Source organism: Chelmon rostratus, chromosome 12 (genome assembly GCF_017976325.1).
Source record: "Chelmon rostratus isolate fCheRos1 chromosome 12, fCheRos1.pri, whole genome shotgun sequence".
Lineage (NCBI taxonomy): Eukaryota > Metazoa > Chordata > Actinopteri > Chaetodontiformes > Chaetodontidae > Chelmon > Chelmon rostratus.
This window is the reverse complement of record NC_055669.1, coordinates 21,009,658-21,020,911: the sequence shown is the minus strand read 5'-3', so window position 1 is coordinate 21,020,911 and position 11,254 is coordinate 21,009,658. Positions and strand designations below refer to the sequence as shown.

General features: G+C 39.4%; 2 protein-coding genes across 3 annotated transcripts; one reads left to right on the top strand and one right to left on the bottom strand.

The window, feature by feature from the left end:
* Positions 1-1,169: 1,169 nt before the first annotated feature.
* Positions 1,170-6,895, bottom strand: LOC121615256 (poly(U)-specific endoribonuclease-C-like). Its single transcript, XM_041949526.1, has 7 exons — positions 6,838-6,895; positions 4,088-4,187; positions 3,426-3,537; positions 3,203-3,324; positions 2,452-2,564; positions 1,809-1,962; positions 1,170-1,715 (listed from the first exon to the last, which is right to left on the bottom strand). Exons 1-7 carry the CDS (start codon positions 6,846-6,848, stop codon positions 1,455-1,457), a joined length of 873 nt encoding a protein of 290 aa, XP_041805460.1. The 5' UTR covers positions 6,849-6,895; the 3' UTR covers positions 1,170-1,454.
* On the top strand, positions 4,918-11,146 carry pak1ip1 (PAK1 interacting protein 1). Of its 2 annotated transcripts, none has more exons than XM_041949525.1 (10): positions 4,918-4,966; positions 8,264-8,426; positions 8,884-9,004; positions 9,129-9,203; positions 9,297-9,349; positions 9,448-9,593; positions 9,711-9,808; positions 9,925-10,024; positions 10,384-10,519; positions 10,762-11,146. In XM_041949525.1, the coding sequence occupies exons 1-10, from the start codon at positions 4,961-4,963 to the stop codon at positions 10,869-10,871; spliced, it is 1,008 nt and encodes a 335-aa protein (XP_041805459.1). In that variant the 5' UTR covers positions 4,918-4,960; the 3' UTR covers positions 10,872-11,146. The 2 variants fall into 2 exon arrangements, with proteins under 2 accessions (XP_041805459.1, XP_041805458.1); XM_041949524.1 differs by lacking the exon at positions 4,918-4,966 and adding an exon at positions 7,607-7,917.
* Positions 11,147-11,254: the final 108 nt, after the last annotated feature.

The window sequence follows — 11,254 nt, the reverse complement described above, 5'->3', positions numbered from 1 at the left end:
ATCAAGCTCTATTGTCACACGCGCAGTCCTACACTGTACAGTGTACAGTGAAATTCATAGGTGCCTAGTTTAAGAACGAGACTAACAAATAGCAAGTGAAACAGTGAAACAACATAACAGTACTGTTAAATGAGTATGACTTTCAGGAAAATGAAACTATGAAATATAACCAGTGCATAACCACATATAGGCAATAAAAGGTGAAATCACTATGACAGCGATGTTTGGCAGGTGGATGTATTATACTTACTTATGATACTGTAAGTTACATATGTGTGTGGAAAGTCACTGTTTCAGGTGACCGGAGGGAAGACAGTTCCTCCTCTTCGTCACCTCCCACACCACAGCAGAGGGTCAACCAAATAAATCTGTTACGGAAGTGTCTGATTAAATGGACAAATAAATCTGTAAATGTGTAAAAAGTTCCATGGCTCTGGTCTCATCTTTCACAGCCATCTCTTGATTCAAATTCAAGTTTCAACCTTCATGGGAAGCGCCCGAAATTTATGCAATGGCTTTTTTGTACCATGGCACTCTTAGTTTACAACACAGATAGCATCGGTATCGATAACATACATCAAAAATTAGAACATGCTGTTGATAGATGATAAAGACGTATGACAATGTACAATGTGATCACTAAACACCAGATACAATGAATATGCAAAACAGCACGAAGGATCAGTAGGATTTTTTTTTTTTGATTGCAGAGAAAAATCAATTTAGAATTGTCCAAATAAAAACATTTCTAATTTTTCAAAAATAATGTTGAGAATAATTCATAAAACCATTACATGACAATCTTAAAAATAAGTATCTCACAATTTCTCTGATTTCTGGCTTTATTATTGTATCAACATATTATATATTAAATCTCTGTCAAATTATTTTTTCTTCCTTTCCCACAGACAATTGTGTCTCAACTGGTCAGTCTGAAATAATACTTGGAATGAAAACTACTTGTGGCAAATACTGGAACATTCAGTTTCATTTCAGCTCATCGACAGAATTTCATGCTGTTTGAGAGGAAGTCTACCTGACAGACGAAAAACAGGGCATACAGACCCAAAGAATGGAGTTGAACTGTGCTGCTTTTTCAGTCTAAATCTCTGCAAAATCTGGCCTAACGTCATCAACAGGGCAGAAAAAAAAATGCCAACACTACTTTGTAAAGAAAGGAAACTTTATTTTTTCCATAACAGTATTCCGAATAAGGCACAAATGATTAATAATCCATAATCCTTCCATGATATCAATCCAGATCAGAAGGTTTAGGCAATAAACTTTACTTATTGTAGACAGTTTAAGCCTGACGTTTAGTGCAAATAGAAACTGATCCAGATTATTTTTAGGGTTTATACTACAAAACGAATGAAACAGAGGTGTTACACAAGTTGTAAATGCATGTAAACATTAATTTTTACATGGCGGCTAACAGCTCAGGTGGTGTCATATTACAAATCCCTGTTGTTGCTGCTGAGCAGTTTGGGGAAGGACGTGCCGATGGACCGGCCGTGCCGATAGACCACCAGCTCCAGCATGTACTCGTCCACTTTCACCACCACAGACGTCATCTTCTCCGTCGAAATGAGGAAGATTATGGTGAATAGAGCTACCTCAAACTCCGGACTGACGCCAATGAAGGAGCCACCAACAGGCTTCACCAAGCCTTTCCAACTGAACTGCAGGTTCAGGACATGGTCATCTTCATCAGGCTATAAAACAACAATGAAAAAGGTGCTTTAAGGGATTCATACAGGTATTTCAGTGACAGTACTACTGCACAAGGTGGCACGGTGTTTTCTTACAGTATCTTTGTTGTCTCTTGCTTTGTAGCCTTTGTAGTCAACGTGGTCGTGTTTCTCCTGCAGGTAGAACTGGACCCAGTTGTGAAGACCCATGATCTCCTTGCCGTACTTGGTTTCTCCCACAAACACATGTTCAAATCCACAGGAATCCTCACTATAATGAAAAGTGACAACATGTTAGACAGTGTCATTGCATGGCCTCATTCATCCTGAGGTCAAGTCCATTTATAACTTTATTCCCTCTTATATACGGTTTTTGCATTGCTGCCTGGAGAGAGGATGAAAACACTAAATGTAACACAACCCTCAGCTCTCCTCTACAGAAACAGATGACTGTTAAACACATGCAGATTTAAGAGTTTTCTATATAACAAAAAAAAACTGAAGTTTAATATTCTCGACCTCGGAAGCAGTTAAGAGCATCAAATGTGGATAAAAGCTCCAAAAAAGCTATTAAGTAGACCTTATTTATTTAAGATTAATTGTTCATATATATGAGGAAGAAAACCAGTCCTGAAGCTGCTAAGGACTGACTTCCACATGTTATTCTGTAGATGATTAAACATGCTCCCTTTCTTCCAACCCTCAGGATTCTCTCTGGAAACGTCACAGCAGCGCCCCCTGCTGCTGTTGTGAAACCCACCCTCCACTCCTGTCCCTGTGGTAGAGGCGGAACCAGATGTCATACAGCTGCCTCTTGAACTGCGCAGGGTCTGATGGCGACTGCCCCTTTCTGACCAGATACTGGTGAGCGCACTGTGAAGAAAACACATACAGCGTGATGACATTTCAGGCCTCCAGGTGAAATCCAGGATGAAAAAATGATTTAAAAAAATAAAAAATAAGGATGGATTATTGAAATAAAAATGATAAAAACACTAATAAGCAGCACATTAGCAGCAGAAGTATTCTATTATTCTATTATTGTTGTTACTTAATGCAGAATGTTGCACAACAGATCATTTCTATGTAGAAGGTTGCTATTTATTGTAGCATAATACACATATTTACATTGACATAGTTCATATTGTTTATAATTTCTTGATATTGTTGTATAGTGCACGCATTGTTAAGCTTTTCTTACATATTTTTACATTCTCTAAGATATTTCTTATTTCCTTTTTTCTGTTTCATTAATGTTCTACAATGGGAGCAACTGCATCTGACCCAATTTCCCCTTGGTGATCAATAATAACAACAATAATTTCTGTCTTTTCTATGTAAAGCACTCTGACGCCTGGTTTTCTAAGAAGTCACCTTCACATAAATGTCAAATCCTCACTAAAGTCATGAGCTTGAAAGTCAACATTTGGTCAGGCAGCCAGGAGTGCAAGCAGCTGCTGTTTGGGATCAGTGTTCTGTTTGTTTGCTGACGACTACTTCTCCTACTGCACCTTCATCACATCCGTCTCCATGATGGCGTTGATGAAGAGCCTGTTCTCTTGAAGCTCCTCTTGCGTGACCGTCTCCGATACCCCCGTGGACGTCTCATAGTTGTCCAGCAAGTTGATGAAATCTGCGTGGAAAAAAAGAGGCGTGCTTTGCTTTAAAATTTAGGAGGTTCTCGCAAAAGAGATAGCTTGAAGAAAAAAAAAAACGACATGAGCCGCTACTCACGTGCGTATGTCTCGATGCTCTTGAGTTTGTCCTCGTTGACGTGTGTGAAGAGCGGAGCCCTGGCCCGGTCTCTGGCATAGTTACTGCCCTGAGCCACATAACCTGCCTTCCCCTGAATGAAGCACATGCAAACGCACAGACGTCAGCATGTGACTGCAAAAGGCAGGAAAGCTGACTCAGAGTCAGTTATACAGGCCCTCCCTTGCACAGTCTATGAGTTTGTCAATCTTCTGTGGTTGGATTATCATAATACATACATCTCTTCTTATGTGGTGTCTGGTGACTAATGTGTTGCACAATCACTCTATAAATGCATATAAAAGAGAATTTAGAGAAACCGGTTTCTTATCTTTTTCTTAAAAACGAGCTGATTCTGTCAGTCAGTTGAGAGATCCGACAAATCTGCGTCATTTATCAAGCAGAAATGTTCAATGTGAGGATCTGCTGCTTTCATGCATCTTGTATCATTATAACCCAGAATATCTTTGGAGTTCTGGGCTGTTGGTCGGACAAATTAAGCAATCTGAAGACATCGCCTTGTACGCATTTCATTTGCTGCTGGTGACACCGCACTGTGAGTCCCGTCCAGATGCCGTTTTGCATGTATCTCTTGAGTGTTTTGCATTGCGGAGAAGCCATCATGGCAGACTGGTGCTACTGACCTGGAGGGAAATGGTGTAATCAGTCCCCGGCTTGAGACGGTTGGTGTCCAGACGCCAGAGTTGGTTCAGCACCTCGGTGAGCTCCTGGTTGGCCTGCTGACTGTGAAAAGACAAATGCAGTGGATCAAGTTAAGTAGTAGTGATAGAGAAAAGTGAAACGGTACCACCAAATTAGAGACGTGCATCTTGGAATCTGTTCAAACTGGTGGGAAAAGCACAGCTGTTACTAATGACATGAAAGATGGCTCCGTTCTATTCAAGCGCCCCAGTCAGCCACGACAACTTGACAGTCATCAGTCAATCAATCAAACTTTATTTATGAAGCACCATTCAAACACATCAAATGCAATCAAAGCGCTTTACAAATGACTGACAAAACATAAATGGGTGTAGAGACTGATGCAAAAAACAAAAAATAAAAGAAACTTATTTGAATAAGACAACTACAATAAAATATGTTTAGTTAAGATATTATAAAAGATAAATCATAAAAGCAATAAAAATAAGAATAAAAATACAATTACAAAATACTGCACAAAGTAAATTAACTGCGGTAAAAGAGGGAAACGTTAATAAAATGAGATAATAAAATGTTGCTAAAACAAAATAGAATAAAAGATGAAATAAGCATAAATAAAAAAAACATAAAAAACACTACATGAAAGCCAGACTGAGCTGATGAGTTTTTAGTTTATGTATAAAAATATGAGTATTTCCTCTCTGACCCTCTGGAGGGCTGCAGCTGCTTTTGGTTTTAGTTCTTCTTCGTGGAACGGCTAAAAGAGAAAAACCGAAGGATCTGAGGGAACTTCCTGGTTCATAAACCAAAGGGGGTCACTGAGCGAGGGCTGGTGCAAGGCCATGTAGTGCCTTATGAAGGTAAGCAGTGTAAAGACTTAAAAACTTTTCGTAATGCACGTTCTTCTCTTATTCAACACTCGTAGAGCAGAATTTTAAATTAGCTGATTTATTGTATTCTTCAGTTAGACTGAGCCAGCATGAGCAACACCAGGGTCCTGACAATAAAGCAGCTTAATGGAATTCAGCCATCATTCATTTTATCATCCATTTCTGTGCTTTCCCTCTTGTGACATGTCACTGGATTAAAAAGTTTAAAGATTAACACCTGCTCCCCATCACAGAAATGATTAACTGTTGTGTGATAAGCTTTGACACATTTATTTTGTGAGTGGAGTTTGAAAGAGTTGCCTTTTGTTACCAAAACGGAATAATTAAGCTGTTAAACCAATTAAAACCTGTGACAGAAGCGTCCATCCGTCTTGGTATGTCTTTATGAGAAGGTGTTGCTTGATTCATTCATTTGGACAGCAGCAGTTAACAGGAAGTTGCTGCAATATACCAAACTGGAACCATCAAACTCATCCCGTGGCTCAATAGATAACGACTTGTAAACCTGTTTCAACACGTTTCTTGTTTGTTTGTTTTTTTAGCAATTTATGTATGAAGATAAAATAAGATAAGATAAACTTTATTGATCCCATGCTGGGTAAATGTAGTTGTTACAGACAGCAAGAACAAAAAGGAGACTTAGAATAAGAACAAACAGACAATAAATACATTTAAGAGTATTGTATTGTATACGAGGTTTGACAGTATAATATCTGGAAGTTAAGGGTCAGTTCACCCAAATTGTGCTGCCATGCTTTGGATTAATTAATGCCAAATCATCTACAAACGTTTTAATCTGCATTTTCTTAAACAGAGTTCTGCCTGTGTAGCATTCGGAGGCCTTCTGGTGTTTGTTTAGCTCCCGGTCTTCTCTTTTGTTTAGACAACACAATACCAGGAGAGAACTGAGAGACCAGCAGGGAACACCTTGGCTCCATAAGATGACCCCACCTCCATCATTAAGTTACAATGTGCATGGCTCTAAATGCAGGTTGTAACACGAGATCCACCAAGAAAACCCACAAACTTCCAGATGCTTTTTTGTGATGCCACTAAAATTTGGCCAAAACGTACTTACACGGGTTTAAAACACCTTAATTGTGTCTGTGATCTCATCTTTACTGTGCATTATCTTAAAAAAGTGGCGATGCCATTAAAAGATTAAAAACATAAAATCAGAATAACTGCCACACCCATCCTGTCATATACCCAGAGCAGATATTTGTCACGTTGTGAAAAAAAGTTGAGTATGACAGGAAGAGGAACACAGCGATACAGAAACTTCTCTGTTCTTTAATTAGCCAGTTTCAGATTGTGGATATCACAAGAGGCAGTTTTATTGCAGCAGAGGCTGATTCCAGCCAACTATGTCCTGTTTGTTTTGTTGCATAATTCAAACCACTAATGACTAGCAGACCCCGCTGCTGTCACATGCAAACAACAGACTCTGACACACACCATCCAGAAATCCACTGAGCAAACCTGTAATCTCCACTGAGAGCAGCTGCAGGGCTCAAGCAAAAGAAGTTTGTGCTTTAGAAGGGAAGAAAACCAAGTCTTTACTTTAGAAGAAGAAGAAGAAGAAGAAGAAGAAGAAGACGAAAAAGAGGAGGAGGAGGAGAAGAAGAAGAAGAAGAAGAAGAAGAAGAAGAAGTGTCATGTTACAGTGCAGCCAGTGTTGACATCAAATATTTCTGTCTGGAGGGTGTTAAACTTTTGGCAGAGAGCCTTTAAGTGTCACCACTCAGCTGTTAATAAACATGCACAAACGAGCGAGGAGAGAAAACTTTTTAAAGAAAATTTATTCTAATGTGTGTCTGCTGATCGTCATCAACACTCACCTCCTCGCCATGGCTCCGCGCAGTGGAAAAACTTAGTCCGACTTCTCATCCTCGCAGAAAAAACACCGTTTCAAGCGGACTGTTATCCGAGGCGTCAATCATGACGAGTCCGAGAGAGGCAGCCAATTACAGGACAGGAAAACGCCTACATCCCCTCCCCTCTGTCACTGGAAGGGCGGATCCCATTTTTGGGCTGTACAGTGGGCTCACTGTATGTGAAGTGGGCTTTTCATGGAGGTGAACTCAGTTTTGCACAAGAGAGAAACACTTAAGACTAGTTTTAAGAAATACTTTGGCATAAAATAGTTATTATATAGCATTTTCAGAATACCTTGAGCTATAGCAAATGGATGGAAAATGAGGGCATTTTGACACATAAAGGCCACCTATCACTTTCTTGGGAAATAAAAAGATATAAAATTTGTTGTTATAACAGAGGTTATGATTTAGGGGGTTCGATAATGTATGAATAGAAAGTTACATGCCATAACTCAAAAAGCCCAAAGACAAATCATTAACCCAAAATTATTTAATTATTTAAACACGTGTTAGGGAATCGAATTACCTAAAGGCAAATGTGATTGTATTGTAATCGCGTCATTCTAATTACCTTGATAAATTAAATGTCAACTTTAACATTTTTCAAAACCTCTCAGTAGGTCTCAAATTAAATAATCGCGACACCTGCTTTTATTTTGAAAAACACTATCAACCGGATGGACGGAAGTAGATGTTTGCGCAGGCGTGACAGCGACACGCGTTATTTTGGAGTTACAAGTGTGTTTTGCAGAAATAGCTGGAGATATTAATGTCTGTATCGTCTGCCACGTCGTTTAGATTGTCTATTGTCTTGTTGTTTGTTATGTAGGTCTCTGCTTGGACTCTTAGTGGCTGTTATTAGCTGTTGCTCAGACCAGGCGACGGAATTCACACAGAAAAAGCTGAAGTTTAAAGAAAGCTATTAGCTGGCTAGCTTAGCTCTCTGTAGGTGCAAGTGGCAGCATGGCAGCTGTACTGGAGCTGATTGCTGGGAGCTACGAGCAAATTGCCTTTGGTTACCGAGTGGAGACTGATGAGAAAGTAAGATGGAGTGTCTTATTTTGTAGTTGTGTGCAACTGTTGGTGTCTAATATTTGCCTGCGTTGTATTTTCTGTTCTCTGGCATTAAGAAACTAAACTTAACTGTCACTGGGATTGATGTAGTCCTACATGTTAACCACCTGTGTGTAACACTGTGATCAAAGGGCTAATGTTTATTTAGTTGGTTGATGGACAGTGTAATCTGTTTTTTTAAATACTTTTGCTATTTTCCCGTTATCAGAAACCTAAACCAGAAACCTAAGCTCCCTCTCCCTGTGTCAGCATTTAAGTTATTACTAAGAGACATTAGCTCTTAAGGGCTTCATGTGTTTTGTTTGTCAAGCAGGAGTGGACAGCCAAGGCACACTTCACACATCACGCCCACACAGCATCCATATCAGCCGTGGCAGCCAGCGAGAGGTTTGTTGTCACAGGAAGCAAAGATGAGACCATACAGCTGTATGACATGAAGAAGAAAACTGAACATGGAGCTTTGCTGCACCATGACGGTGAGTATCTGAGGTGGATCTTCTGCTTCACATCAGAGTATGTTTACTGACGTTAATGTGAAATGTAGTCCAAGTAGCTGTGGCTCAGTGACCCTCAGATTTCTGGTGTGATTTCCACACGGGCTTCCTAAAGATTTCTGACTATGTCTTTTAGCCTGTGGTAACATTCGTGTTGATGATCACAAAGGACATGAGATGAAAATTAACTCCACTCTTTGTTAAGTAAAAACCTAGACCAAATTAGAGATCTTGAGAAAACTGCTGCATTATTTTGTTGCATTTTGTTACATATTTTTGCTGGTGCATTATTCATCATCTTTCCTGCTGGAACAAAAAGAAAGCAAAGAGGAAAATTTAAAAAAATCACTGAATAGTTGACCTTGTTTACGTTTTACCGTTTGTCAACCTATAAAGAAATGAATGACTCACTTGACCCAGACTTCCCTGTTTTGCTCAGGAACAATCACCTGCCTGGAGTTTTACGGGTCGTCTCACTTACTGAGCGCAGGAGAGGATGGACTCTTATGCGTGTGGAGCACGAAGAAGTGGGAGTGCCTGAAGTCCATCAAAGCTCACAAGTAAGCAGACAGAGAGGGAGGCTGCAGAAGCACTGAGGCAGTTGTGTTTGTGCGATTCTTGTCTTGCATTTTACTTAATGAGACGAGTCAGAATAACTTACCTAATCCTCTCGTTTTCCTTCAGAGGTCTTGTCACATCGCTGTCCGTCCATCCATCTGGGAAACTTGCACTTACAGTTGGGGCAGATAAGACTCTGAGGTAATACCCACAGCTCTGCTGGAAAGTCTGTGAGGCAGATGATTCATTTAATACGGGATCAGAAATGACTGTTGCATCTTTTTATCCTTTTAGAACATGGAATCTAATTAACGGAAGATCAGCCTTCATCAAAAACATCAAACAAAGTAAGACTCCTCTTTGATTGCATGGACAGTTTAAGTTGTTTTAGAAATATGAAGATGTTTGAAATGACTTGAACCTTTTTTCTCCACACTTTTAACAGTTGCACACATTGTCAGATGGTCTCCGGATGGGGATAAATACGTGGTTGTGGTGAATGACAAAGTGGACATCTACAACCTGGAGACAGCATCCGTGACAGGAACGATCACAAACCCCAAGAGGATCTCATCTATTAAGTTCTTAAATGTGAGTTCCCTGGCGAATCCTCTGAGAAACTTATGGTTTAGATGATTGGTGTCTGCCATCACACTGAAATATGACGCAGTATTTTAAATAGATGTTCTGATCTGGCTTGTTTTTCAGAACTCCATCCTGGCTGTCGGAGGAGACGATGAAATAGTGAGGTTGTGTGACCTGGGAAAAAAGAAATTGGTGTGTGAGTTTAAGGCTCATGAAACCAGGTAAGTTCATGTACCCTGTTTTTTTACTTCACAGATCCACCGCATATGGCTGAAAGTTGATGTTTTTCATTATGTAGTCATTGTATTTTGAGCTGCACCTTCTTTTGTGATTTCAGAGTGAAAGCGGTTGACAGTTTCATTATGGAGGACTACTGCGTGTTGGTGACGGCTTCAAATGACGGTTTCATCAAGATGTGGAAGCTCCATCTAAAAGAGGCACATCCTTTGTGTTGTTTATGAACGTTTGAGTGTTAACCATTTACTTTCGATGTCAAATTCCTTAAACATTTACATTTTCAGAAAGTGCGATTTAAATTAAGCTTTCCCTTAATGTCAATGTACCTATTGACAAATCAACATTGTAAAGCAGAAAAACAAAGTTCTTTAAAGGCAACAATAACTCCAATAAGATATTCAGATATAAGCAGATATGCATACAAATATCAGACATTATGAAACTTTCTGTTACAAGAATACATTTATATAAACACGTCTGTTAAAGAAATAACAAAAGTGAGGAGAGTGACACTGTTATCACTCTGATCTTCTAACCGTGTACTTTTGCTGTCCAACAGGAGCTGGAGTCTCCCACTCTCCTTGGGGAAGTGAACACATCGGCCAGACTGACTTGCCTCACTGTGTGGAAACCTTCATCAGTGACTTCGCCATCCTTCACTGAGGAACCAGCAGCTAAAGCAACAACATCTGCAGGTAGTTTCCCTGCAAACACTGACTTTTGTTCCACTCTGTCATCATGCCATGAAAGATATTTGAGTAGATATTAGCATGTGCACACTGACATGATTTTAGTCTTTTTTTTTCTTGAGTTTTCATGTTGGTAAGGATTCACTGTAGGTGGTTCAACTTTCTCCTACTAGAATCTAGATAAATAAAGAGCTGCTTCGTTTTGGTTTCTTCTGTGTCTGTCTTCATCTCTTTGCTTCTGTCCACAGAACTCGCTCAGGAGCTTTCAAAGACCAAGAGAGTCCGAATTGCAACAGAAGAAGTTATTCTAGAAGATGAGAGCAAACCCAAAAAGAAGAAAAAGGATGGTGGAAAATAAACAAGAAAAAATAAGGATGTTTTATTATTCATGGACTGTTTCATATCTGGACTTCTGAGGTCATTTGCTTTTGTGGTTGCCACAGAGAGGTAATAAAATACAACTTTGAAGTAGAGATTTTATGAATATATTTACTGTCAACACAGAAAAGAAGAAAAACAACAATGGAAAAATGAGATGGCCGACAATAAAAATCTTTTATAATCCATTAGGCTGCTTTTTTCTGGAGTTGTATTGTCAAACATTTATTTATGCATGGTTACCACAAGGAGGTGATAAAGCACAGCTGCTGATTGTATTTATATTTGCTGTATTTGCACAATGCAGTCATGAGTCTTTTACGAGGCATCGCTTTCTCCCTTTGACCTATCATTAACTAGAAA

What these genes read in the sequence shown, in the direction of transcription:
- pak1ip1 (XM_041949524.1), top strand. Translation starts at nt 7,840, where the DNA reads ATGGCAGCTGTACTGGAGCTGATTGCTGGGAGCTACGAGCAAATTGCC. An exon ending in GAGTGGAGACTGATGAGAAA is followed by an intron (nt 7,918 to 8,263) that starts GTAAGATGGAGT and finishes TTTGTCAAGCAG; the next exon opens with GAGTGGACAGCCAAGGCACA. An exon ending in TAAAGCAACAACATCTGCAG is followed by an intron (nt 10,520 to 10,761) that starts GTAGTTTCCCTG and finishes TTCTGTCCACAG; the next exon opens with AACTCGCTCAGGAGCTTTCA.
- LOC121615256 (XM_041949526.1), bottom strand. An exon ending in TGGAGACGGATGTGATGAAG is followed by an intron (nt 2,565 to 3,202) that starts GTGCAGTAGGAG and finishes TTTTCTTCACAG; the next exon opens with TGCGCTCACCAGTATCTGGT. An exon ending in CAAGAGACAACAAAGATACT is followed by an intron (nt 1,716 to 1,808) that starts GTAAGAAAACAC and finishes GTTGTTTTATAG; the next exon opens with CCTGATGAAGATGACCATGT.